This window comes from Polyergus mexicanus, unplaced genomic scaffold, assembly GCF_030449975.1.
Source record: "Polyergus mexicanus isolate NDT 795.1 unplaced genomic scaffold, iyPolMexi1.0 SCAF_11, whole genome shotgun sequence".
Classification (NCBI taxonomy): domain Eukaryota; kingdom Metazoa; phylum Arthropoda; class Insecta; order Hymenoptera; family Formicidae; genus Polyergus; species Polyergus mexicanus.
The window spans coordinates 4,476,317-4,501,868 of NW_027223331.1; the positions used below are offsets into that span (position 1 = coordinate 4,476,317).

Below are 25,552 nucleotides of genomic sequence, written 5' to 3' on the forward strand. Positions count from 1 at the left end.
AGAGAGAAACAAAGAGAGAATCAAAAAATCATGATTAGCATAAATATAAAAATCAAATGGATTAAATCAGAAAGAAGAAGATTCGGAGAAAAAAAGAATGACGAATGGCAATCGCGCGCGCCAAAAAGTCCGATGCTTACTCATTCGTTCAATGTACCCGGTCGTTTGCATTCAAGTTTCGTCTACGAGAGATTCGCTGCTTTTATATATTAGATATTCACAATGAGATATAAAATGAATTTCTTCACATGCAAATTAATATAATAAAGTCTCGCACGAGTGGAAAAATACTCTTATATGAATGAAATTACAGTTGAAGAGCAGGAGTATTCAGTTAATATACATGTCACTTTTCCAGTGCATTAAAAATGAAAAAAAATTTTATTACATTTATTGCATTTTCTTGCGCGTCTCAATAAATCGCGGCTTGATTAAGGAAAAATAGAGCATTTCCAAAAATTATGATAATAAAATTATGACGAATATTGATGGCGCTGTGTTTCCTCCAATTGATCCCATTAACATACGAGTATTTCTCTATCCATGCAAAATTTTATCACATTAATTTGCATGAGGAAAAACTCTCATTTTATTATATCATTGTGAATATCTAACATAGCAAACCAAATTTAATAAATAAATAATTAAATAAATAAATATCTAAATAGTTACTCAAAATTTGCGCAGACATCTATCTACATACGAAATTCATGCACCGATCCTGATTTGGGATCCAGTCTGCGGTCGTCGGTATCGCTAAAAGAATTCTCGGGAACGGAAAGAGCAGCTTAAAACCCGAATGAGTCATCCACGCAACCTCTCAAAAGTTTCCTTCGTCTAAGAAATAATAGAGCGCATATAACGTCTTATCGAATCGTCAGATCGAAACTTGACATTTGTCGTTCAATCATTTATCTAAAAATTAAGAACAAATCATCAAACCGAGAGATATACGTGATAAACATGAACAAAGAAGTTTCTTCATAAGCTCATCTTAATTAAAGAATGTCAAATATTTCCTATGACAAATGAAATGATAAATTAAATAATAGAATTCTAATCTAGAATTAGGTTTAGAGCCTAATATATTAACAATAAGTTATCTTTTGTATTTTATTTAATTGTATTTCAATGAAATTTTCCGTGAAATTTTTTCTGACCGGATCTGTCAGCGCGTGTGATACTTGATGTCATCTTGAAACAATACAAAACTATACTAAACATTAATGGAAAGATTATTATGTAATAAGGTATTTGTTTGGCGCCGCCGTCTACAAATACAAATTTAATTCTGTTATTTTGACAAGAGATCCTACAGATTTTCCTAGAATATTTCCTTAATAAAGAATAATTCTTCGACGAATCTCTTAGAGAAATTAGGAATAAAACTTGTAGTCTATCATGACGATTTCTTACAATTCTGATTGGACTAACTATTACGCACGGACGCAGCATCGTTACACATGTGTATGCACGTGTAGGAGCGCCGTGGTGTACGATTGACAGCCGCGGTCGTCGCGCGGCTATGGTGGGAGATCTCAATAAAAGTCAGTGGCAGACAGATTATGAATCAGAGTGGCGGTGGGCTTCGGTACCAGCTCCGCATATCCGCGCGCTTCTTGTCGGTTCTTCTCTCCTTTGACAGGGGATATCTATCGCGTACACAGTGATCCATCTTTACTTATTATTGTCAATCTCCTTTTCTCTTTTTTTTTCCTCTTCCTTTTTCTTTTTTTTTTCCACGATCGTTTCATCGAATTCATCAGCAGATCATCGAAGAAACGTCTCTGAAAAGTCGATGAAAATCGAGCGAGGTTCATGCGACATTTATATATATATATATATACACGCGTACAAGCCGAAGAGTCGGAGCAATAGAACGGAAGAGCCACCGGTGGCGAACCACCAGCGAGGGAAACGCTACGAGATCGATAGTGTTGTGGCAACCACGTTTCAAACCACTCTGCCAGCCAGGTACAATTGCCGGTAGGCTGTCAGAACCACACTGAAAACGGATATTTTTGTTTCGCGAATAGAATTGGTAAAATCGACAACTCCTTAAAGTCCGCGTACGTAAGAGTTTAGTCTTCAGCAAGGGGATGAGAGTTGAAATCGGTTGATTCGGAATGAGTCCAATCTGACATCGCGCTTTGCGATTCTCGAGGTACAATAAGGGTGTTTCCGGGAAGCACGTGTGTATTTAGTGTTTCCGGAGAAAGGGGGATGTAAAGGAGGGAAGGACGAGCATCAACACTGTGACACGCACGAGAGAAAACAATCGCGGTGATACATTATCGTAACGGGACGCAGTTTGACGTTGGATCGAAAGCAACGTTGTTGAAAATATGACGAGATGGAGGAAGATTGTTTCTCAGCTGCCAAGCATCGACAGCTACCTAACGGCGATAGCGTTCCTCGCTTTGTACACGAGTACGGGAGCGGCGCCGATCGATGCCGTCATCAGCGATACCACTGCTGCGGTAAGTATAAAGATTTTATTTTCTAATCTGCAAAGTGATCTAGATGAACGTGATTTTGGCAATTAAATTGATTCCATTCCGGTTCGAGATATGATCCTAGGATGGATCAAAAAATAAAGTTTATTTATCACTTACACACAAATTGGACTTATCGTGTTCAAATAAAAGCTAATGACTAATTTTCGATATAGTCTTCGAGTTTTATACACTGTCCCATCTTTTGGCACGAGTTTGAAGATTCCCTCTTGAGAAAAGTCCGGTTCTCGATGATCCAATCATTCTTAAACAGCGTTCTGTACATTCTGGTAACATCGTCAAGGAAGCAATTCGAAGAAAGGGCTCTTTAGAGAAGTCCTTTAGAGAAGGATGGATCAAAAAGTAAAGTTTATTTATCACTTACACACAAATTGGACTTATCGTGTTCAAATAAAAGCTAATGACTAATTTTCGATATAGTCTTCGAGTTTTATACACTGTCCCATCTTTTGGCACGAGTTTGAAGATTCCCTCTTGAGAAAAGTCCGGTTCTCGATGATCCAATCATTCTTAAACAGCGTTCTGTACATTCTGGTAACATCGTCAAGGAAGCAATTCGAAGAAAGGGCTCTTTAGAGAAGTCCTTTAGAGAAGGATGGATCAAAAAGTAAAGTTTATTTATCACTTACACACAAATTGGACTTATCGTGTTCAAATAAAAGCTAATGACTAATTTTCGATATAGTCTTCGAGTTTTATACACTGTCCCATCTTTTGGCACGAGTTTGAAGATTCCCTCTTGAGAAAAGTCCGGTTCTCGATGATCCAATCATTCTTAAACAGCGTTCTGTACATTCTGGTAACATCGTCAAGGAAGCAATTCGAAGAAAGGGCTCTTTAGAGAAGTCCTTTAGAGAAGGATGGATCAAAAAGTAAAGTTTATTTATCACTTACACACAAATTGGACTTATCGTGTTCAAATAAAAGCTAATGACTAATTTTCGATATAGTCTTCGAGTTTTATACACTGTCCCATCTTTTGGCACGAGTTTGAAGATTCTCTCTTGAGAAAAATCCGGTTCTCGATGATCCAATCATTCTTAAACAGCGTTCTGTACATTCTGGTAACATCGTCAAGGAAGCAATTCGAAGAAAGGGCTCTCTAGAGAAGTCCAAGCCTCTTTCTTGTCAATTCTCTTCACAATAATGCCAGACTTCACTCTGCACTTCGAACAGGGAATCCCCTCCTTTTGATTCGGCCTAGTATATAGACCACGCAACAAGTTATGTAGTCTATGCGTCGCGAGGGACTTGCGGGGAGAGTTTTTGTTGCATGCTGACATTCGGAAGAAAGAAAGAAACGGTCTGGAGCTATGCAATCCTCGCGGGATGCGTCACAGATGAGTAATGCAAGATCGCACATTGCACGTATATTTTCGCGTTGGATACGCGTTGTTCCTTTGATTATAAAGCGGATAACATTCCGAGTAAAACGTTTATCTCTGAGAACATTGATATTTGATCATACGTAAGATATATCGGGCTATTTGAATGTGTATGCAATGTCGCTTTTATATTATGACGAATTAAGAAATTGTAATCTGAAGATTTATCACGATTAAATTATACGAGAGAGGAAGAGAGAAAGACAGAGATTTCTGTGTTTCTCGTGTTTATATAATTGCACAAGATTTAAACGCACTCTTCTTATGAACTCTGTGTTGCAACACTTTAACCACATATTTGGCTTGATAATTTATCGGTTTAGATACACGCGTACGATTGAAAATTAATTTTGATGTTATCTGATGTTCTTGAATATATAGGAATGACGCCGCCCACTTGTTTCGTCGACGGATGATCGATTTTAAAGAATTATCGTTATTTGAAATTTGATTTAACGAGCATTCTATTTAATCTCTAGATCAATCTTCATTGATTGTTATTGAGAGAAAAAGAAAGAGAGAGAAAGTTGAAACTCGTCAATTTTTATAGGAATAACAATGTTTAATTCAGGCTACATACGCTACAAGTCAACGTACGTGCTTGTGCTTGTTTATACGGTGATTGTAAAAAAAAAAGTTGTTTGCAACGTCAGACAGTAATTATTGCTTTGGCGGATATGCATATTTAAGTAAGAGAAAAATATATCTCGCTAGACACACAAGTGTCTGTAAAAATCATTATGCGATAAATAAGATTAAACACACGGAACAAAGGTGTTTCGTCGCTTGAAATACTTCAAGAGAATAAGGTGATATAATACGAAATTGGCGAAATTAATTATCTTGTTGATAATCTGTTGATGCTCCAGTTATCTTTCGCCTCGGCAAGATGCCAAGTCATCGAACTGTAAGCGGTATCTTTCTCTCATTCTCTCATAGATTATACTAGGAAATTGTACATAATGTATGTGGCTCAACACGGAAATACATCGTACCGCAGAGATCTCGTATGTTGGCCTTCGTCATCGCGGATCCACAGTCCGGACACGGACCGGTCGTCATCGGAATATTAACGATACAATCATAGATATTCTCATCGTCACTCGATCCAGCAATCGTTCGTTCTTTTTTTTTTTTTTTTTTTTATATTTAAGCCAGTAGCAAGTTCTGCTTGGCATTTTTTTCCTTCCAATCGCGTGCAGATCGTAAAGACAGAATCTAGTAAGAAAATTGATTCGTATTTGCGGTTCTAGAGTCGCTGGAATTACCAAAAATCTTCGGCTATTCGATAAACGTACGTGTAAATAGCGAAAAGATTGTCACACACATTAACCAAAAGCATTCTATGCGTACGAAATCCACCATATAGTAAGTGATAATACTTTTGATCGTTCGGATCGAAACTTAAGGCATCCTGCACACAGAATGCGTCAACGCGTTACGCGTGCCAAGAGGCAGCCAATCAATTTACAACTTTTCCATTAGAGCGAAAAATTGATTGGCTACCGCGTCGTCTCTTGCCACGCCTACTACGTGCGTTAACGCATCCTATTTGCAGGAATCCTTATAGATGAATGTACGAAAGTTACGTCTTCTTTAAAGTCAGATATACGTGGCTGTTCGATAGCTTTCAATGTACAGAACAAAGCTAGGACGTGGCTCTTGCTCAATTCCGCAAGTACACTTATTTGTTCTCCAGCACGAATGATCTGTTGCGTATCGGCCAGGCGTGGACAAAAAAAAAAAAAGACAAAAAGTTATGATATACGCATGACAAACTCGTGAAGACAAATACCTGTTGATAAGACACGCCACCACGTCACCCCACCAATGGCATTCATTATTGTCATAGATAATAACGATACCTGAAACGTCCCTCTTACAATTAAATCAGTAGAAGGAATTATCTCAATCATATACTTAAATAAAAAATTATCCTGTTTGACGGAATTAATATTTTCATTCGCGTTTGTTACTTTTATGCAAATTACGCACACAAGATCGCGCGTTATATCGCTCATAAGTCAAATTATTGTGCACGCACAATAGTTATTACGTGTCCAAGTGACTGTCGGATTTGTTGATGAAGCTGCTATTTCTATTTCCGCGAACATGTCCCTGCGATTTATGCATTTTCCGACACGTGGTATCTACACGTGCGCGTCGTAACGTCCATTATATAATATACACTAGTCAGTGGTTACTCTAAAAGATTCTTCCGGCTACAAACTGTACCGTACCAAACATTCTATTGATATGAGCGCACCTCGCGGTGTCTCGCGTTGCTCCGAGTTTTTTTTTCAAATGAAACGCTATTCTAAAATCAACAAGCTCATTAGTTTTTATACGCATTAGCATCGATTGGCATTGAAACATGAAACTCTTTGACGTACATACGTCTTATCGACAAAAAACAGAAAAAGGTTCCCTATTCGTTTGCACTTCAATGACTCATGCGATGCATAGACTTGATCGCCTTATTTACGAACCGAATTATCTTACTTCCGCGCGCGCTTGTTGAATCAGCGACTTTTTAAGATTTTTTTCTTTTTTTGTTTAATGGATCACTAGCTTTTATCATTCGCCAGTCTCGCAATTTAATCATAGTGGAAATACTTTTTATCCCATTTAAATATTCCGCAAACGTAAATTTTGGACATTGACGTTATTCGATTCAATCCTCGATCAGGTAAGTCTGATCGATCAATATCGTCAATTCGTATGAATAATGGAAAAGAACAGTCATGGTATTATTATATAATATAAAGCTATATTATATTCTGACAGAGATTGCACGAATCGAACTAGTCAATCTTGTTATCATCGACGCAACATGTTTGACATTGCAAATTGCAATACATATAATTATGATAAGTGATTAGGATAAGAAAAACTTCGATGAATACTATTTGTATTTCTTACTATTTAGCGTTTGAGACATTCGCTTTAAAAATGAGGCTTTTTCTTCTTTTTTTTTTTTTTAATTTCACGAAAATAACATGGTCAATTATTTTATAGGTATATCTGTCTCTCATTTAAACCATTATTCAACTTTGTTGTTCAGAATTTGATATTTACGCCGTCTCTCGTTATAAGCATAAAGATTACCGCGAAAGAAGAGAAATTACACACATGAGAACGTATTATCGTATATTGTATAAAGCAGAAGTGTGTGCGTGTGGAGATGGTCGGAATTATCCTTTATATTCAAACAACGTCTAGAAGAAGATGCGAAGGCGTAGAATATTAATGACGTTTGCGTCGACAAAGACCTCCCCAAGGCCGATGTGCTGCTCTCTTGACGCTTATGCACTCCTTCCTTTTATTTTACGACCGACAGCTTGTAAAATTTTACAATCGCAACGGCACTTGGCATGTCAAAGGAAATTACTTCTTTTCTACAATCATATATTTTCTCAAAATTCATACATTCGTTTACGTAAAAATCGTCCTGCGAAATCTACAATTCAAAGATCAAAGCGAATTACAAGTACAAGTGACAATAAGTCCCTATTGGCTTTTATTAATTTACCCCATCGTAACCAATTATTGTTAATCATTTATACAGATATTTAAGACTAGAAATTATAAGAAGAGCTGCTGCATGAAACTATATCGATGCCCGAGAAAAGAATTCATTTACAATCAAATATGAATATATATATATATTATAATTATATTTAATTATATATGAAATTTTTGTGTACCCGAGCGAGACACTTGCAAAAGCACAATAGCAAAGAGAATTTACGAAAGATGGGAGACTTAGCAGAAAGTCAACGTGAACCAAAAATGGATTTTTTTTTCTTTTTCAAAGTTGTCATTTCCACGTGTCCTATTGGCGCGTTAAAACTGCAATAATTACTTTACAACTGCGATAAAAGACATTTCATTTTATTTTTCCTCGCATTGCAAGACAAAACTATGCCTACGCTAAGTTAACCCTATAAATTGATTATCTTATTGTCTGCCAAAGACTCATGCTGTACAATTCATTACAGACGATTATCTATATTGCCAAAACACAAGTAGTTTTAGAGATCTTTTCATATTGTATACATATATACAATATATTTACGTAAAAAAAAAAGAAAAAAAACATGCCTGCGATTTGTAGAGATAAATATATGTAATAATAAATAAATATAATTACAATATAAAAAAAAACAATAATTACGAGATTATTGAGTCGTAAGAATTCGTTAGAATTCGTTTGAATTGCGTGCAATTTTTGTATTACAAGTTTAATGTTTTGGTTGAATGAGAAAAGACGGACTTGTACGGACGGAAACTAGACGTTATCATTGATAAAGCGATCAGATAAAAGATTGTCGAGTGTACATAAACGCGAAAGCGTACGCAGCTCAAAAACGTAGCTTTTGAATTAAATTTTCCGACATGGCTATTATCGCGAACATGATTCTAGTTGATATTTGATCAATCAAGTACCAGATGGAAGTTACTCGAATTTCCTTCATTAGCATAGAACACTTGGCCTTTATGGCATCCTACTAATCGTGCATGTCGACCTAGATACTACTTTGATAATATATATATATATATATATATATATATATATATATATATATATATATATATATATATATATATGAACAAAGAAATAATGAAGTTATTGAACACTTTACTTTGATAACCAACATTAATTTTAACATCTCAAGCACAAACGATTTATGTTACAAGGAATCCATAATAACAATCTCGTAAAACAACCTCCTCTTTTATGTAAGTGATTTGATTCTACAATGCTGTTGGAAAGATACCGCGTGAAGATTAAATAAACTGAGGCAGAAGATAGTCATCACTATACTCGCCTGCAAGTACCGCAAAATCTCAACGATCCAAGATTCAGGTCATGGGAATACTATGTTTCGCTTATAAACTTATGTGACATCGTATGACAATATTCTCGCTTTGCTCTCTGAGAATATTAATATAAATTATAAATAAAAATTCCCCGAACATTTCTTTTCATTTATTTATTTTTTTCATGCATATATTCAATTACATGCATACACGATTGCTTTCAATAAAATTATCGACGCGATTTCTAAGTCTGCATATGATACAGCTGATAAAGTAAACTTGATGTAGACTGTACTTTCAAAAGAATATTATCTACGTGGACATCTACGTCATATCTTGAACAACGTATTCAAGGTAACCCGGACATAAAACGTTTCGTGCTTAACGCGATTCTTGCTGTACAATTACAGCGACAGCGACATACACAAATTACAAGCTTGTGTAGCATTTCCATCAGAAATTCGTATGAAATTTGCCTATCATGCTGGATATAAATTCGTAATATTTTAGAAAAAAAAAAAAATTCATACATTTATTCAGTGACGTAATTAAACGATGGATATATTTAATCTTAGAAAACTGCTACGATATATAACTTAAGGGAATGATCTAATCGCGTACATAATTCCTGTTCTATAATTAATCTCCGGGGATATTTTTTTACGCGAAAAAAAAAAACTCGTATAATTGTTGATAGCAAAAATAAGAGAGATAAAGCTTAAAATAAAATATGATTGAGAAATATTATAATATATGATTGGGTATTTAAATGCAACTCGCTTTTCGTAATAACACCTATTATAACGATTTACCGTTATACACACTTTGCAAAATATTCTGACACGATTTTCGTGTAAAATAATTGCAATTGAGGCTTCTATAAATATATATTGTGCATCTTTCCACGCGATTATATGTATATTCGCAACACAAAGAACGTCCGGTTAACCATAGTGCATGCGTGCCATCTGTATTCGAGATCTAAATAATTATGTATTATTTTTCCGTTATTTTTAGAGTCAGCTAGTCGCTACTATGTATTCAAAATTTAATTCGAATATTAATTTAAATATTTAGAAAAATGATGCAGCGATGCATTTCACGATGCTTATACGCGCACTGAAGTGTGCGACTGCAAATACTGATGCTAATCATCCTGATGTACTTTCCCAATCCGTAATTAATCGAAGACAATCGCTCTCGATCACCTGTCGATCGATGATCAGCGTTCATCAGGAAGACCTTGAATTTCAGCGACACCTCAATCGGCGTCAATTAACACACGAGCCAAGTCACGATCGGATTCACGGAAAACCACTTGGGTGATTCAATCGCGTCGTAGTATATCGTATATTTTACATGTATGCAACGACACACACACACACACGTGTACATATACATTAGCATAGAGAGCGAGAGACAGAGAGAAAGAGAGCAATAGCGAGAAAGGAAGCAGTCCATTCACGCATGACCATGCGTAAAAGAATGTGTGTGTGTGTGTGTGTATGCGTGCACACTCTACTCACGTTCATTCATACAAATCTCAGCCTTCGCGGAAGCTTACTCGTCTGGAGTAGATTATAAAATTTGTCAATCGTGAGATCATTGAGTCACTCCATTCATCCGGCCGGAGTAAAGTATGGTTGTCAGAAATTAAGAGTAAATATTGATCATAATAAAGAGTTACCTCCCATCCATACAAAAGTATCTTTATCAACGAGACGTGACTCGTTATTGAAACAAAATTATCCTCGGTTAAATATGTCAAGATTTAGTAACAAGATTAAAAAAAAAAAGAAAAGGAAAAAAAATGTCCCTTTTCATTTATATTATATTTATAACATAATAAAAATATTGCGGAATTAATTGGGAAAAAAGTGACTGTTTGTAAGAATCTCTATCCTAAAGGGTAAGTATCAGTGATTCAAAGGTTGCACTCGGAAATTTTGCTGCTTACAGACAGAAATGTGAGTGAATTACTATAGCAAAAATATTTATATGCTCTCTTGTACACACAATATAATGACTCACTCCATAACTTTGCAATTACGCTCATTTTCCCTTATATTTATTTCACGCGAATAACAAAGTTCGATCTTATTGTTAGTATCTCTATATAATTGTCGCATGCCCATATACATCGTAACATACACGTATACATCGTAATTTCGTATCAAATTATTTATTTTGTATGAAATTAATTATTTTGTATTAAAATTAAATTAAATTCATCTTAAAAGATTCTCTTTCGTTTTGCAATGAAGTAAATTTAATTCTCACACAAAACGAGATATATGTGTGACACGAATGTAACAAAATGTAAAAATAACAGGATCAAATCTCTCATCTTTCTTTATCAGAAAATTTACATATATTGGCATTAGTTGAACGATTCAATCAACGGAATATTAATCAGAACGTGCGATTAAATAACGATAAAATGGTTAAATCAGTCTTCTCCTGTTTGCCAAATCTACAGTCTAGACACACGGTATACTTTGATAATTCTCGCGTGACTTACGCCAGGCTCTTTTATACAATAGTGATTTGCGCCGGGTAATTTCGTCGGGCTTTCGGGACCATTCAAATAGGTTTCAAGGGTTTTAATAAAATCCTTAATAACATCTCCCTTGTTTTAACGAAAATTTAATGAAAATCTGCTCCGATATTATTAAGTGTATTCTTTTTATATTAAATATCTTGAATTCTATTATTATTATACGTATATATAGGCTACCCTTTGCGAAAAGAAGATCAATACAGAGTTAGCTACGAAAGAATACACGCGATAGCAGATCGATTGGCTAACTTTTCATGCGATGATAAGAAACAGCTGATTGTCAAGACTAGCATTTTATGCGAATCTAGAACGCGCGAGTTAGACAGACGGTGCTTTTCGTGTTCGATATAAGGGATGAGTCATTCTTAAGGAACTAATCTTTGTACTTGCAGTATAATGTCGTATGAATTGGCTCTAATGGCAATCTTCTGCGGTTCGTGCGTATATCATTCTTACGACACACTGCTCTTTTGCGCGGGAAAAGAGTACATCTTGTGTAATATCGGATCTCGGTGTATGTATATATATATATGTATATATATTTTAGGATAATAAAGTAGAAATATATTACAGGTGTGATGAGTGAATTTTACACGTATGTAAAACTGTGAGAAGCGATGCGTGTATCGGCGAAAATTATTCTCTGCAATCGTGTAATTATAATTATACAATCGATGAAAAAAAGCGAGATTGACAAACTGCCGAGGACTTGAGCAAATTTACACGTGGATAAAACACAGATATCTTTGGTTGCTTCACTTTCGAAGCTCGTAAAACGTCAAGGTTACATTGTGACACAGAGTTTAAAGGCCGATTCATTGCGAACTTTTCTGCCTGTGATTTCACGATGTGAATAATATCGACTGGATACAAATAAAAGATATCCGCCAAAATATATATATATATAAGAATGCAATATTCTCATGTTTGGGCATAAATAACATTAATCGCGCTCATCCAGAGATGTGTTTATAAAAAATATTTTTCTTATTGTTGCAGAATTATCTGGCGCAGTACGGATACTTGCCGCCGACAAATCCGGAGAATGGTGCCTTCTTGAGCGAAGAGAAGCTGACAGCAGCGATAGAAGAATTTCAAGCTTTCGCCGGTCTTAACATAACGGGTATGTTAAATATTATTTGCCCTGAAATTAAATCTTTAAACATTATACATATATAAAGGGGAGATGTAATTCAGAATTTATTACCGGGTTGATGAATGCATCCTCATTGATGACTCACGCAGAAAATTACAAAGGATGCGTTCACTCAATGTCGCCAGTATACCAGTATCCATATGACTCAAAAAGAAAAAGAAGCAAGAATAGCAAAACGCGTGAAATTCTAGAAATCATAATCATGCGTGCAATACGTCAAGTTGCTTGAGGAATGATAACAGTAGGTGGTTCCCTACCAGTCAGTGTAAAAGATGATGATTCAGAATTCAATGAAATGTGACCGAACTCAACCTGGCGTTTCAGCAGTGACTCATTACATTTACCAGCCCTGTCTCTCCCTCTCTCTCTCTCTCTCTCTCCCTTTCTGTCGCGAAAAATCATTGTAGAAGAACTTATTATGAAATATCGATTAGAAAAGTACGCGAGATATCTGAAAACGAAAACAAAAAAACTGCATTTCGCACAACTCCAATTGAATATTGTCATAATAAAGTTTCTCGATTTCAAGTTTATTGAGAAATGCATTTTATCACGCTTCATCAGATGTAGGTTGCTAATAGCTTAAAAAAAATTACAAGATGTATGAAAAAAAAAAAAATATATATATATATATAAAAAGGTGGGAAAAATGACTCGAGAGTTTCGCGCAAGTTTCACCGATCATTAATGATAGTATACAAGAGTCCATGGCAGGCTAGAACAAGCAACGGAGTCCAATAAAAACCGAAGGTGAACGGAAGAGTGATCTAACTGTAGAATTGTAGGCCATAATCGTACGTATTGTTGACGCATCCACGGTTATACGAAAAGATATAATTCGTAAAAAGAGGAGGAAGAGGGGAAAAAAAAAAACACGTCTTTGCGATAATGATTTTGACTTTCATTTCGATATTACTTTCGGTGACCGTCACCATCGTATGTATTCATTGTAATAAGATCTTTCTCGTGGCAGATGAGGGAGGGGATGGGAAGAGAAGAAAATAAAAGGGAATTAATAAAAAATTATGAAATATATAAGAAACGACGAGATGTAAAGAAAAATTTCGAGGCTACTTCGTGAGATGAGATAGTATTGATTTCTTGTAAGATCGTAGCCCGCGGAAAAAAATCTAATCTCTATCGCGTATCACGCTACGAATCTTTGCAATGATGAATCCGTAAATATCAAGTCGCGTGACCGCGCTGCGAAACTAGTGGTAGCGTATGCACGAGACTTAGCTTTCGTATTACTATGCATATTATGCATGAGAATTTAGTACGTGCACGGGGTGCGCGACGATACATCCACACACACACACACACACACACACACACACACACACACACACACACACACACACACACACACACACACACACACACACACACACACACACACACACACACACACACACACACACACACACACACACACATGCATGCCTATCTACGCATAAGAGATGAAAACTAACACACGAAAGATCAATATACGCGCGAATCTGGTCCTTCAATCACTTTTATCGCGCAATTACTCGAAGATGATAGAAAATAATGGGATATAAAACGCGTGTCTTTATTAAGACATTATTTATACAAAAATTATTTTATCAACATTACATGCGACTGAAAATAATTAATGATGCTTATATCCAATTTTTCGCGCGCTTTTTGTTTCAGGCGAATTGAATGAAGAGACTGCTAAACTTATGGCTACACCAAGATGCGGCGTTAAAGACAAAGTTGGACCAGCTGCCGATGGAAGGTCGAAGAGATACGCTCTTCAAGGTAAATGGAATTGACACGTACAAAGTTTAATTTAAGGCACAACAATGATTGCGTCACGTTTTGTCACGGGATCGAATAATTTGTCACGATAATTGAGAAATTTAAGAAAGTTTAATGAAATCCAGATTGCGCGGACGTAACCGCAGGATATGACATAACTTTACATTTGATCGATTGCAATCGATTATCTAATCGACGAACGTTCGCTGTAAAAAGCTTTGTCAATGAAAAAAAAAATGTCCATAATTCAAAGTTAATTATATTATTAATAATTCGGCTGTTACGAAATTATGGAAATAGAACCAGCATGTTATATCTTATATTAAATATAAAGATTATATTTCTCACGCATTACATTGCACGATATTTTGTGTCCATTTTACAAATATACGTTCGACTGAATTGCGCATTCCGACTTCCTGCTTTGTCTCGCTACTATTACGAGTCGTTGATGTAGAGTCAGTCACCCTAAACGGGTCATGCGGATCCGTATCACCATAGTAGTTTGTCAGATGTTCTAATAGATGCATTCCAAAGTCACGTATGAATTTGTCCGAATTGACAATTGCATTCCACGTATGTATCTATCTGGCTATCTAATGGCGAAAGACGATCGGCCATATGATCATACATCTCGTAAATATCTTTTATTCGAATAAAAAATATGCAACTAGCACAAATTTTTGTTAAATATTTACAAGAAAATAAATCTTCGAGATATAAGAAACACTGAGACCACTCTGGAGAACACTCGACTTGGGCGAACGGTCCAATTTCTTTAGTCGAGTCGTATCGAAAATAAAGGAGCCCCGAAAGGAGAGGGGCTTCTTACGCGTGAGACTCATACATTATATCGGCAAAATAACAAAGCAGTGATTGTGCAGCTTCGGACTAACCGTGACTTTGAACCTAAGCTGCGCGCACGTGCTCTTCATGTTTCAGTGAACTTGCTGCTAAGTTCGGCCATGCGTGCATCGTATGGAATGTCCGTCGCAAAATTTGTAACACCTAGCGGTAATGTCGATGCTTCTAGTCTTTGATTTCATGTTTTCGCATAGCGACGAACGAATCGTTACGTAATTCTGGCAAACGAGATGCACGGTATCATAATTGACGGCCCGTATATATATATATATATATATAAGCGTAGTTGTTGCATAAATGCTAGCTTTGTAACCATAATGGGCATACAACACGCGAGCCGCGATTTTTTATTCCTACATGTAATAAACAATAAATGATGACACAATAATAGCGCGGCTACGGATTCCGCAAATTTATATATGAAAGAATAGGAACGTGTCACGCGTATGTCGCGACACGGTGGCGTAAAAGGGCGATGCGACAGCGTAACGAATGTGCACGTATGCGTTATAATAGCCGAGGGAAACACCTGGTCTATGCGCGCGACAATAGAATCGCAATGGTATTAAACAAAGCGAATGTGCTCTCTTGCATCCGCGTACGTACTACACGTATAAAATTAACACCTCTTCTCGTCCAGGTTCCAGATGGCGTACAAAGAACCTAACGTACAAGATCAGCAAGTATCCGACTGGTCTGAACAAACAGGAAGTGGATAAAGAGATCGCGAAAGCGTTTGGCGTTTGGTCAGGTGAAACTGATTTAACGTTCACCCGCAAAACAGGACGCGAAAATGTAAGATACGATGGACACTCCGATAGAAATATCTAACTCGTATATACAATATTTCCTACTCACAATCGAGATAATGATCTGGGAACTACTTATTTAGGTTCACATCGAGATCAGATTCGAGGTAGGCGAGCACGGGGACGGGGATCCTTTCGATGGACCTGGTGGTACCTTGGCTCACGCATATTTTCCCGTATACGGTGGCGATGCTCACTTTGACGATTCTGAACGATGGACCATCAGAAGCTATCGCGGCACTAATCTCTTCCAGGTCGCGGCTCACGAATTTGGGCACTCGCTCGGTTTAAGCCATAGCGACGTCAAGAGCGCTCTGATGGCACCCTTCTATCGCGGTTACGATCCTCACTTTGTTCTAGATCAAGACGATACCGATGCTATTCAGGTATTTACAAAGACATTTCCCTCATAAATGAGAGGATGGATATCTCGAATAGCGATTTAAGATTAGCTATCCGATGTATGAAAAAAAATACGGTAATTTTAGGCTCTATATGGGGAGAAAACCAAGCACGGACCACGAGGCACTCACGGGCCTTCACCGCCTGCCGAAGAAGATCCTGAATTGTGCAAGGATCCGAAAATCGACGCAATGTTCAATACCAAGGATGGCGAGACGATTGTGTTCAAGGGTACGCACACAAGCTACAATTTTTAAATTGCTGACGTTTCAATCTTACCAAACAAATAGGAATATTTAATATTATGGAAATTGCAGGAAAACACTATTGGAAATTAACGGACAACGGTGTAGCTAGTGGTTATCCTAGACGCATTGATAGCGCGTGGAAAGAGCTTCCGTCAAACATAGACGCTGCATTTACGTACAGGAATGGCAAGACTTATTTCTTCAAGGTAACTGCTTATCGAGAAGCTAAAATAAATATACACTTATATCGTTTACTTACACGTTTTATGTGTGTGTGTGTGTGTGTGTGTGTGTATGTGTGAACTAAAAATTTTGTTCGCTCTAACTTATTCACCGACAACTGTTTGTCATTTCAGGGTACGCAATACTGGAGGTATATTAATACGACTATGGATGGTGATTATCCAAAAGAAATTAGCGACGGTTTCACCGGTATTCCTGATCACATCGACGCGGCTACCGTGTGGACCGGAAACGGCAAGATTTATTTCTACAAGGGTGCGAAATTTTGGCGCTTTGATCCGGCGTCAAAGCCACCAGTGAGGAGTAATTATCCTAAACTTATCCAAAATTGGCAAGGCATCCCGAATCATATCAACGCGGCAGTAACTTACAAAGGTTACACGTATTTCTTCCAAGATAACGCCTACTATCGATTCAACGATCGGACGTTCAGGGTAAGTACATATAAAAATCAAAAATTTTAAATCAAATTTCTATTAGATCCAACTGCTCTATGTCAATATATTTGTATCTAGTGTATTAAAAGAAATCGCATTAAATTTGATGCGATTTAGAGCACAGTAACATAACAATACCGCTGTAATAATAAAATGCTCTATCTTTCTCTCTTTGTCTTTCTCTTTCTCTTTTTGTCCTATATCTTCCACCCAATACGCTCAAAATTATACAACATATTGTTTGTACGGAATGAAGATAAAAATAATTATTTTCGACTTATCAGGTGGACGATGCTAATCCCGCCTTCCCAAGAGCGACGGCGTATTGGTGGTTTGGATGCAAGTCCGCTAACAGAGGGACGCTAGGTAATGATCACTGGCCGTTTGCATTTGGCAATCTGGACGTGGCTGACAGTGACACGCACAACGATTATGATAATCTTGACAGCGTTGGCGACATCATCTTAGACGCAGGTACAAAATTTTTCAAATCCTGCCTAGCCTCAAAAGAAATTTGAAGATATCCATTATCCGTTACAACGTTCATCTGAAAATAAATTATATCGTTTGTTGAGAATCTCTTCTAATTTAATTCAGAAAATATAAATGTTTTTATATCTTCTTTCTTATACTCTATATTACAAATTTTATCCTTCATCGATGCGCGTAATTATTACTGTATCATAATTATAAATTGTCGTTAAAAAATAATCAATACGTAATAAGAATATTCCAAGAATAACGAGATGAATAAGTTTCCGCGAATCTGCATGAATTGCACTTCCTGTAAATTAATGCCTCAGAGAATCTCGCGATAGTGGATATCTAGTAGTTTGTTCCGCTCGTTTTACTCTGTTGAAAATAATCAATGTGAACGAAACTGAAAGTACAATAATTCCCCTAATACAGAGGCAGGCAGGAAACGCGATATTAAATAGATTTTCTCGTGCTACCTGGCTACTATGATACTAGGGCTAAATAGCGAAAAGAGACACGTGCACGCAATACTTTTCTAAAAAAAAATATCAGATTTAAATCTTCAGTTACTGTGAGTTGAACACAATAGTTAATTCAGATATGTATATATATAAAACACAAAATGTTAGAACAAACCGGTAGAATGGAATTAAAAGATGTTTCGTAACATGTGTATCCTGCAATATTATATATATTACGAATATCACGATTCATAATTTCATGGTGATTCTTTTACATCTTGTGTGTTTTATCAAGTCATAAATCTGATGTGACGCAACAGATAATATTGCTGCGTAGTGTGAAAAATATTTCGCGAATATTAACAAACGTATCATAATTCAAGAGGGAATACACACACACACACACACACACACATATATTTCGATACATTGGAAATTACGAAATTATTTAAAACATTGAAAAATACAGTGAAATGCTTACACACGATTGATCTACAATATAGAACCATTCATAGCATTATTTTAAGGATTTTAATATATAGCTATTTACATAATTAATAGAATATATTAGAGATAAAAAACTAACTGAAAAGTACAAATAATATTAATTAGTTTCATGGAGATTATTTATTGCTTATTATTCATACGCTGTATTTATTGTGTATAAAACATTAACTTATTAACATCCTAATCATTTTTATCACTTATATACTATGTTAATCGTTTAATCGCTATTTATCCAATTCATCGTCATATTATTATGGTTTCACAGATTAAAGATTCATTGTTTTGAATCTATTAAAATCATGTTTTATTGCTCATATATAATAATTTTTTCCCGACACAAATCTAATATTTTCATACATTGTTGATAATCTCGTAACGTTATGATTACACCAAAGCCCAGAGTATTTATTAGCCAGGCGACGGACGAGAACAGAGTTTTATTTTTGAAAATATCAAGATCGAAAAATAAATGATGATCGCGTGAAAACTCAGCTTGTGTCATCGTCGCCACATCCAGTTTGACAAGACAAGAGTAAATATTGTATAAGTAAGATTTTTTCTTCACGTTTTCTCCTTTTTTTTTTTTATTTTCGTCTCATTTACACGAAAGACTTTTATTAGCACATTATAATTGCGGGGTTGTGGCGCACTATGCTTTTTTCTTCTCTTTTTTTTTTTGTATTCTGTCTCCGTCTCTTCTATACGTGATTTTATTTTATATTAGGGGAGATGTAGTATTAGACAGGGTGTCCCCAATTTAAATGGCAACACTTTAAGAGCGTGTAGGGGACCGAAAAACTAAGACAAGAAGTCTTTTAGAGGTTTGCTCGTTCCTGCTCCATTTTAGAGAAAATCGCAAAAATTCAATCTCTCATTGTCAGTTGCTCTCTTGAGTTGATTGGCATCATTAGTGCTAGATGTAACGCTTGCATTGCTGCAAGAGGGCAACATTTTGAACAATATCTGCATTAAATAGATGATAAATAAAATGTAAATAAATAAGTAAAAAAAACGAAAACTTATTCTGTTTCTTTTTTTGTGATTTTCTTCAAAATGGAGCAAAAACAAGCAAACTTCTTCTTTCCGCCTTAGCTTTTCGGTTCCCTACACGCTCCTGAAGTTTTGCCATTTAAATTGGGGACACCCTGTATATTATAAAAATATCATTTGTGTTGCACGAACCTTTCCCTTTATTTTGCATCATCGTTCACAACTTGATCGACACATGTAGCGAATAGTTAATCAAAGTTACACCGCCTTAGCAGCAACTTATTTTGAAATGCATATACACAAGAATACACGGTGCACACACTTGCACACAAATATGAAATAATACGTGGTGCATGAGTAATCATTGCCACTGGCAGTTGCGTTGTTTGGAACTTAATATTGCATAAAAACATAAAGGTTTTCGACTTGTCCCTCCTAATCTAACAATATATTGACACTTACAGAAAGTTCCTATCCTCCAATCCTAATTTTTATCCATTCTTAAAAAAAAAAAAAATGATTTTATTTTTTTTCTTTCATATTTTACCTACACAAATTCTTTTTGTACATACAGGCGTTATACAAATTTACTTTTTTTAATACATACCTTTTCGCTATTTTTTTCGAATGTCCAACGTGTTTGTTGAGATTTAACGCTCTGGAAACACGGCATGCATCATGAGTTGCACAATCTCTCCCTTTTCTCTTTAACCTGCAATTCATTAAACGGGTGTGTAGAGGGAAAATGCACGATATAATTTTAATAATTTAAATTTTCTTATCGACTCTGTATGCTTTCTTTTGGCAATGTGTTTCTTATTTCAATTATTTCCTATTATATTATCTATTATTATTTAAAAATTTCTGAGAAAAGCTATAAAAAATATTTTTCTTTTAAAACTTTGATACATATCTTTGTTTTGCATATAGAATCCTGATTATTTATGTTCACGTTCTTATTTCGATTTATTTAAATATACATATTTTTGTTTGACCAAATACATGATAAATATAATATAAAAAAATAATATAAGAAATAATTAATTAAAATATGTATGTATATATATATATATATATAAATCAATGCATGTATCCCAGATAACTAATACACACGTCATTTGTCGTCAAAATAATTGTTTGACATGAAATGACGTTATTTGACGTTTAAATGACACGTGCTTGTTATCTGGGATATATAATGTATATATATAATATACTGAACAATACATATATTGATACTCACGTATTTGATGTATCGAAAGTCTTCCAATGAAATGACTTTCTTTGAACAATGATCTCAATCGACGTACCTCTGACATATTTTATACCTTTAAAATATTTTGTAATTGTACTTTTATATACTCGACCATCTTTACAATATTGCAATAGTAAGAAATTTGAAATTTAAAATATCTAACAGTTATGTTGGATGTCGAATTTTTCTTATCTGCTTTTTATATATCCAATTATTGTCCGGTATATAAGTTCGTATCCACGCGTGCAAGTGACAGTACAAAATAAGAATAATTCACACGGTGGAATTATACTAACTAGCATTGATGTAAGTAAATAACAACATGATAGTTTATAAAATTTGAGGAGGTTTACCTCTTAAGTGAAAACGATCAACTACCCGCATTAACCGGGAGCAATCGCCTTTTCCAGACGACAACAATGTACATTCCGAATTCGGGAAAAAGTGAGCGATCGAAGCGGCACGAAATCTCGATTATTTACCCGCAGAAAGATCAAATATATAGTTCCAAACAACAATGGCAACTGGCAGCGGCAACGAGAGCAAAACGACCGTCACTATACGCACCGCGCGTTTGATCCGCGCAGTTTCGCGCTCTCAAATACGCGCATGCGCACGATCGATGCGGCGCGCCGTCCAATGACAGTTCACGACGTCACTGCGCGCGAAACTACATACTACGATTCCAATTTGAACTCGACAGGAGGAACCGACGAACTCGTCACGTCGCCGAATCACGGTAGTGCGGACTCCGGGGCATCTGAAAATTCGTTGACTCCATCAACGAGGATGTCGCAACTTCTGTTTGGCATCGCGACAGTTATCATCGCGAGGTTCGTAATAGCTACATAAAAGGTAAAGACCCTATAATAATCGTTATAGGGTCTCTAGTTCTTTTTCTTTTAGCGAAGATACACGAGTGCTGCTCCGAAAAAATGTATCTGCCGTGCTAACGACGCGGTCGGAATCGTTATTAATGCGACGATATTTAGAAACTTGCGCTCTCGATAATTAAGATATTAAGTAGATAGGTAGAAAATTACGAGCAGTGTCATCGCCAGCTAAACCGTTGAACTGCACGCGCGCGTGGCTGCGCAAGCGCATTGATTGAAAATGATTCGCGCGGCTGCGCATGGCGCGTATTTTAATTTGCGCACACGTCTTATAAATTGCCAGTGCAAAATATGTATACGCGCGAATATATATTCCATCTTCGAATAATGTTTTAATACGCAGTAATATATAGCACAGGACATTCTACACTGCCTATTTATTCGTATATCCACCATTTGCAAAGACTTTGAATGTTTACGGGTTTCTTGGGATTCGACAGTTCCATTAGATCACGTGAAATATATAAAGGATATATACGATATTTTGCGAGAGCATGACAATTAATAATGAAAAGTAATGATCAGAGTCCTGACTGACAATACTATCGAAAATGTTTGTTGATTAAAAGATGTTGCATGAGTATTATAGATTTTTCTATTTTTATTTATATCCTAAAATATATTTTTTGTATAGAGCTGTGTATATTAGACACACATCTCATTTATATTTTGTATACATATTATTTTTTCAACATCTAATCTATTTTATCCAATATCTAATCATTTGCGTGCTCTATCCACATTTATACGTATATGAATATCTATAGTACTCGTGTCAACTACATTATGTTACAATTATGCTAGGGTAATTGTTATCTTATGTGCCTTAGAAATATTTTTGTAATTTATACATTAGAGAGAGGATATGTAAATGTCAGATCTGTCCAAATGCAGCTTTTTTTGAAATGTTGTCTCAAACCAAGCATCTGCTTACTTATATATCACCAATGTCAATTAGACAATATTGTGTAGGTTTGAAGAATACACCTGTTTTCATATAATGCTTCCATCATGGTTTCTCCCAATAATAGCTTGTTTATCTTATGGTTTTATATGTATGTATGTATGTATTATAGAGTTGGTATTATAAATAACTAATGCAAGTTGTGTTAGATGGATTTCTCTGACATTAATGGTGCTGTGTGTGTGAGAATTTATATATATAAAGTTCTTATGTATAAAGCGTTAAATTCTCGATCTTGCAAAATGAAAGTGCACTTGTGTTTGCGAAACATATAATGTTATCTCTCTCTCTCTTCCCTAATAGAGAAAAAAAGATAGTCCAAGAGAAGGAGATACGTGTCAAATACTGTAACCAGTGTTAACAGATGTTTAAAACAGATGTTAATATACTTGTATTATATATTTTCTTACATTTGAAAGTGTCTTAGTAATAATATTGTAAGTATTTTGACCAGTACTTAATTGTTAAGAATTACTCTTAGCCTTTAAGTATATTATATTAATAAAGTAAAGAAGCAAGAAAAACCTTGTACTTTATCCTTTTATTTGTTGAATAAAAGAATCTCTGTAAAAGAGAGATGAAAAAAACAATTTGCATTTGTTTTAAATTAATTAAATTATTATTTATATGGCATCAACTACACGATATCTACATGAATTTAATTATATGCATGTACAAGGTTTTTCTTTATATTATTATTCTACTTCAGGGTGTTAATGATTCACATTGAAACTTGCCACCTCATTGTGTTGTACCCTGAATAAAATCTCTATTGTATTATATTTTTCATTATCATACAAATAGAGCATTAGTAAATATGTACGTTTATTTTAAATATTGTATACATGTTTTTAATTAGATATTGTATTCAGCATTAAAGAATTTATACTCTTTGTTTATAATGCGCTGACTTATTAAAAAAAACTATTGGTTATACAAAATAATTCTAAGCGTATCTATTATTTCTTTTTTATTTGTATGAGATTTTTTTTTAATACTGGCTTGTATGTTAGAAGCTTACCATAATTTTTAAGAAGCTGTTTCCAAAAATATATAATGTCCGACATTCGTAAATTATTCCATATAAAATCTCTACCACGATATGCAATCTTTTTTGCTAAATTATCATTATTCCTTGCAAATTCAATCAAATTTCTGAAAACATAACGAAACAAAATAAGATATATTAGTCATGATAATTTAATAAAGGTGAGGATAGGACTATAGGCACATTATTGAATATTTAGCGCATTAGTAAATATCTTACTCTAATTCTTCTTGATCTGCATTTTTAGAAACAGGTATATAATGAATCCAAGGTTTCATGGCATAATAGTAAAATTCAGTCCATTCGTTACCCACATGAAAAATTAACGAATGGCATAAAAACAGATGTTTATGTCTAAATGAAGCTGCCACACCTCGAAAATTAAACAAGTATTTATATGTACAATGTGACTCCAAAGACACTTCTGACACTGGTGCTGCATGCAAAGTATCCTAAAATAATGTTAAGTTTATATAATGATATAATATTCTGCTAATATACATGATTTGATAAATATATATAACAATATATTATTATACCTCATTAGATTTCCATGCCTGATTTTTAGTATATTGAGCATCCACCAAATGAGATTTATTACGGCTTAATAAAACCAAGTTGTCACGTTCCGAACTTGTTCTAGAACCACGAAAAAATCCTTTATTTTCTTTTTTTTCCCATGGAATCTCTGAGCTTGCCTTATTCAAGAGTTTACGATGTTGATCCCATCTGCCAAGACCACGAGGATACAACGAGATAGCCGGACCACCTTCCCAAAATGCCCATGCTGGATACATAATATCATAATATTGCGATGTCTATAAATACATTTTGCAAGCTGCTCAACTTTCATAACATTAGACATAAGTGCATAAATATGTTTGCTTGTAACAAGAGTCAAAATAGATAATAAATAACAAAACCTCTCACCTTACTAAACGAAAAAATAGGCATTGCATTACCAAAATATTCACTGGATTGGGGATAATCTCTGGTATTTATTATTAAATCCATATCTGATAAATTATCAATTACTTTTAATAGAAAATGTTCTATTCCAGCACATCTGGTTGGAAACATACAATCCTTTTCTCTATACAATTTTCCTCCAATTATTTGATAAAATGTACCCCTGTGATTACAATAGAGTTTAGTATAAATAAAAAACAGAAGAGATCGATACTTTATTTCATCAATATAAATCAAGATATTATAAACACCTGATTTTTGCAGCAGCTATCATTTCTTCACTTATGCCCTTTTTAAAAGGACTCAAGTCCCGTACGATGACATCTCTAAAGCACGAGTTCTTTGTATTATTGCATTCTTTATAGTCTCGTTCTGCATTTTGAATCGCCATTAGATATTTCTGATATCCCTCATTCGTTGCTAACAGGAATAGAGCAAACTGGATTTTATCTTATATTATTATATCGTCTTAAATATTTCGGAATTATTGCAGTTAATTTTTGTCCAACTTTGTTGATATATTGTAAAAATTATAAATACACAATATATACCTTTTATATATGATGATTTCTGGTGATCAATCTCGTTTTTTTTACAAAAGTCAGTATCGTCCGCCGAACAGAATTGTTCTTCACACAAGCTGCTGACGAAAAATGTTAAAAGAATGATGTAAATTAATCTTAACATTTTTTTTTTAACAAATACAAACATGTAGATACATGACAGAAACGTAGGATCAGAGAGTAACCTGAGAGGGCT

At 35.1% G+C, this 25,552-nt stretch overlaps 2 protein-coding genes and 1 long non-coding RNA gene across 9 annotated transcripts; 2 read left to right on the forward strand and 1 right to left on the reverse strand.

Moving 5' to 3' along the window:
• Nucleotides 1–1,567: 1,567 nt before the first annotated feature.
• Nucleotides 1,568–24,581, forward strand: LOC138937953 (matrix metalloproteinase-14-like). 5 transcript variants are annotated; one of them, XM_070304669.1, is made up of 10 exons: nt 1,568–2,480; nt 12,285–12,408; nt 14,119–14,226; nt 15,731–15,885; nt 15,983–16,285; nt 16,388–16,532; nt 16,619–16,755; nt 16,906–17,226; nt 17,514–17,703; nt 21,623–24,581. In XM_070304669.1, the coding sequence occupies exons 1-10, from the start codon at nt 2,346–2,348 to the stop codon at nt 21,769–21,771; spliced, it is 1,767 nt and encodes a 588-aa protein (XP_070160770.1). In that variant the 5' UTR covers nt 1,568–2,345; the 3' UTR covers nt 21,772–24,581. The 5 variants fall into 5 exon arrangements, with proteins under 5 accessions (XP_070160770.1, XP_070160771.1, XP_070160772.1 ...); XM_070304670.1 differs by having other exon boundaries at nt 17,514–17,595; XM_070304671.1 differs by having other exon boundaries at nt 21,330–21,715.
• On the forward strand, nt 2,571–3,483 carry LOC138937955 (uncharacterized). The gene is made up of 3 exons (XR_011447610.1): nt 2,571–2,858; nt 2,937–3,123; nt 3,202–3,483. It is a non-coding gene; the product is annotated as an uncharacterized lncRNA (long non-coding RNA).
• Nucleotides 17,285–25,517, reverse strand: LOC138937954 (O-glucosyltransferase rumi homolog). Of its 3 annotated transcripts, XR_011447609.1 has the most exons (10): nt 25,345–25,517; nt 25,045–25,213; nt 24,755–24,956; nt 24,364–24,642; nt 24,044–24,276; nt 23,798–23,931; nt 20,908–20,992; nt 20,272–20,376; nt 19,857–20,164; nt 17,285–17,776 (listed from the first exon to the last, which is right to left on the reverse strand). XR_011447609.1 is itself a non-coding variant. In XM_070304674.1 (9 exons), exons 1-9 carry the CDS (start codon nt 25,502–25,504, stop codon nt 17,773–17,775), a joined length of 1,371 nt encoding a protein of 456 aa, XP_070160775.1. In that variant the 5' UTR covers nt 25,505–25,517; the 3' UTR covers nt 17,285–17,772. The 3 variants fall into 3 exon arrangements, 2 of the variants coding, with proteins under 2 accessions (XP_070160775.1, XP_070160776.1); XM_070304674.1 differs by lacking the exon at nt 19,857–20,164; XM_070304675.1 differs by lacking the exons at nt 17,285–17,776; nt 19,857–20,164; nt 20,272–20,376; nt 20,908–20,992 and having other exon boundaries at nt 23,410–23,931.
• Between the last annotated feature and the right edge of the window lie 35 nt (nt 25,518–25,552).

Bases quoted from the DNA above. Each gene is read 5' to 3' on its own strand.
- LOC138937953 (XM_070304669.1), top strand. From the start codon at position 2,346: ATGACGAGATGGAGGAAGATTGTTTCTCAGCTGCCAAGCATCGACAGC. The intron at 2,481-12,284 runs GTAAGTATAAAG...TTATTGTTGCAG, and splicing joins TCAGCGATACCACTGCTGCG to AATTATCTGGCGCAGTACGG. The intron at 15,886-15,982 runs GTAAGATACGAT...CTACTTATTTAG, and splicing joins GCAAAACAGGACGCGAAAAT to GTTCACATCGAGATCAGATT.
- LOC138937954 (XM_070304674.1), bottom strand. From the start codon at position 25,504: ATGTTTGTATTTGTTAAAAAAAAAATGTTAAGATTAATTTACATCATT. The intron at 24,277-24,363 runs GTATAATAATAT...ACATTATTTTAG, and splicing joins AGGCATGGAAATCTAATGAG to GATACTTTGCATGCAGCACC. The intron at 20,377-20,907 runs GTGAGTATCAAT...AATGAATTGCAG, and splicing joins ACTTTCGATACATCAAATAC to GTTAAAGAGAAAAGGGAGAG.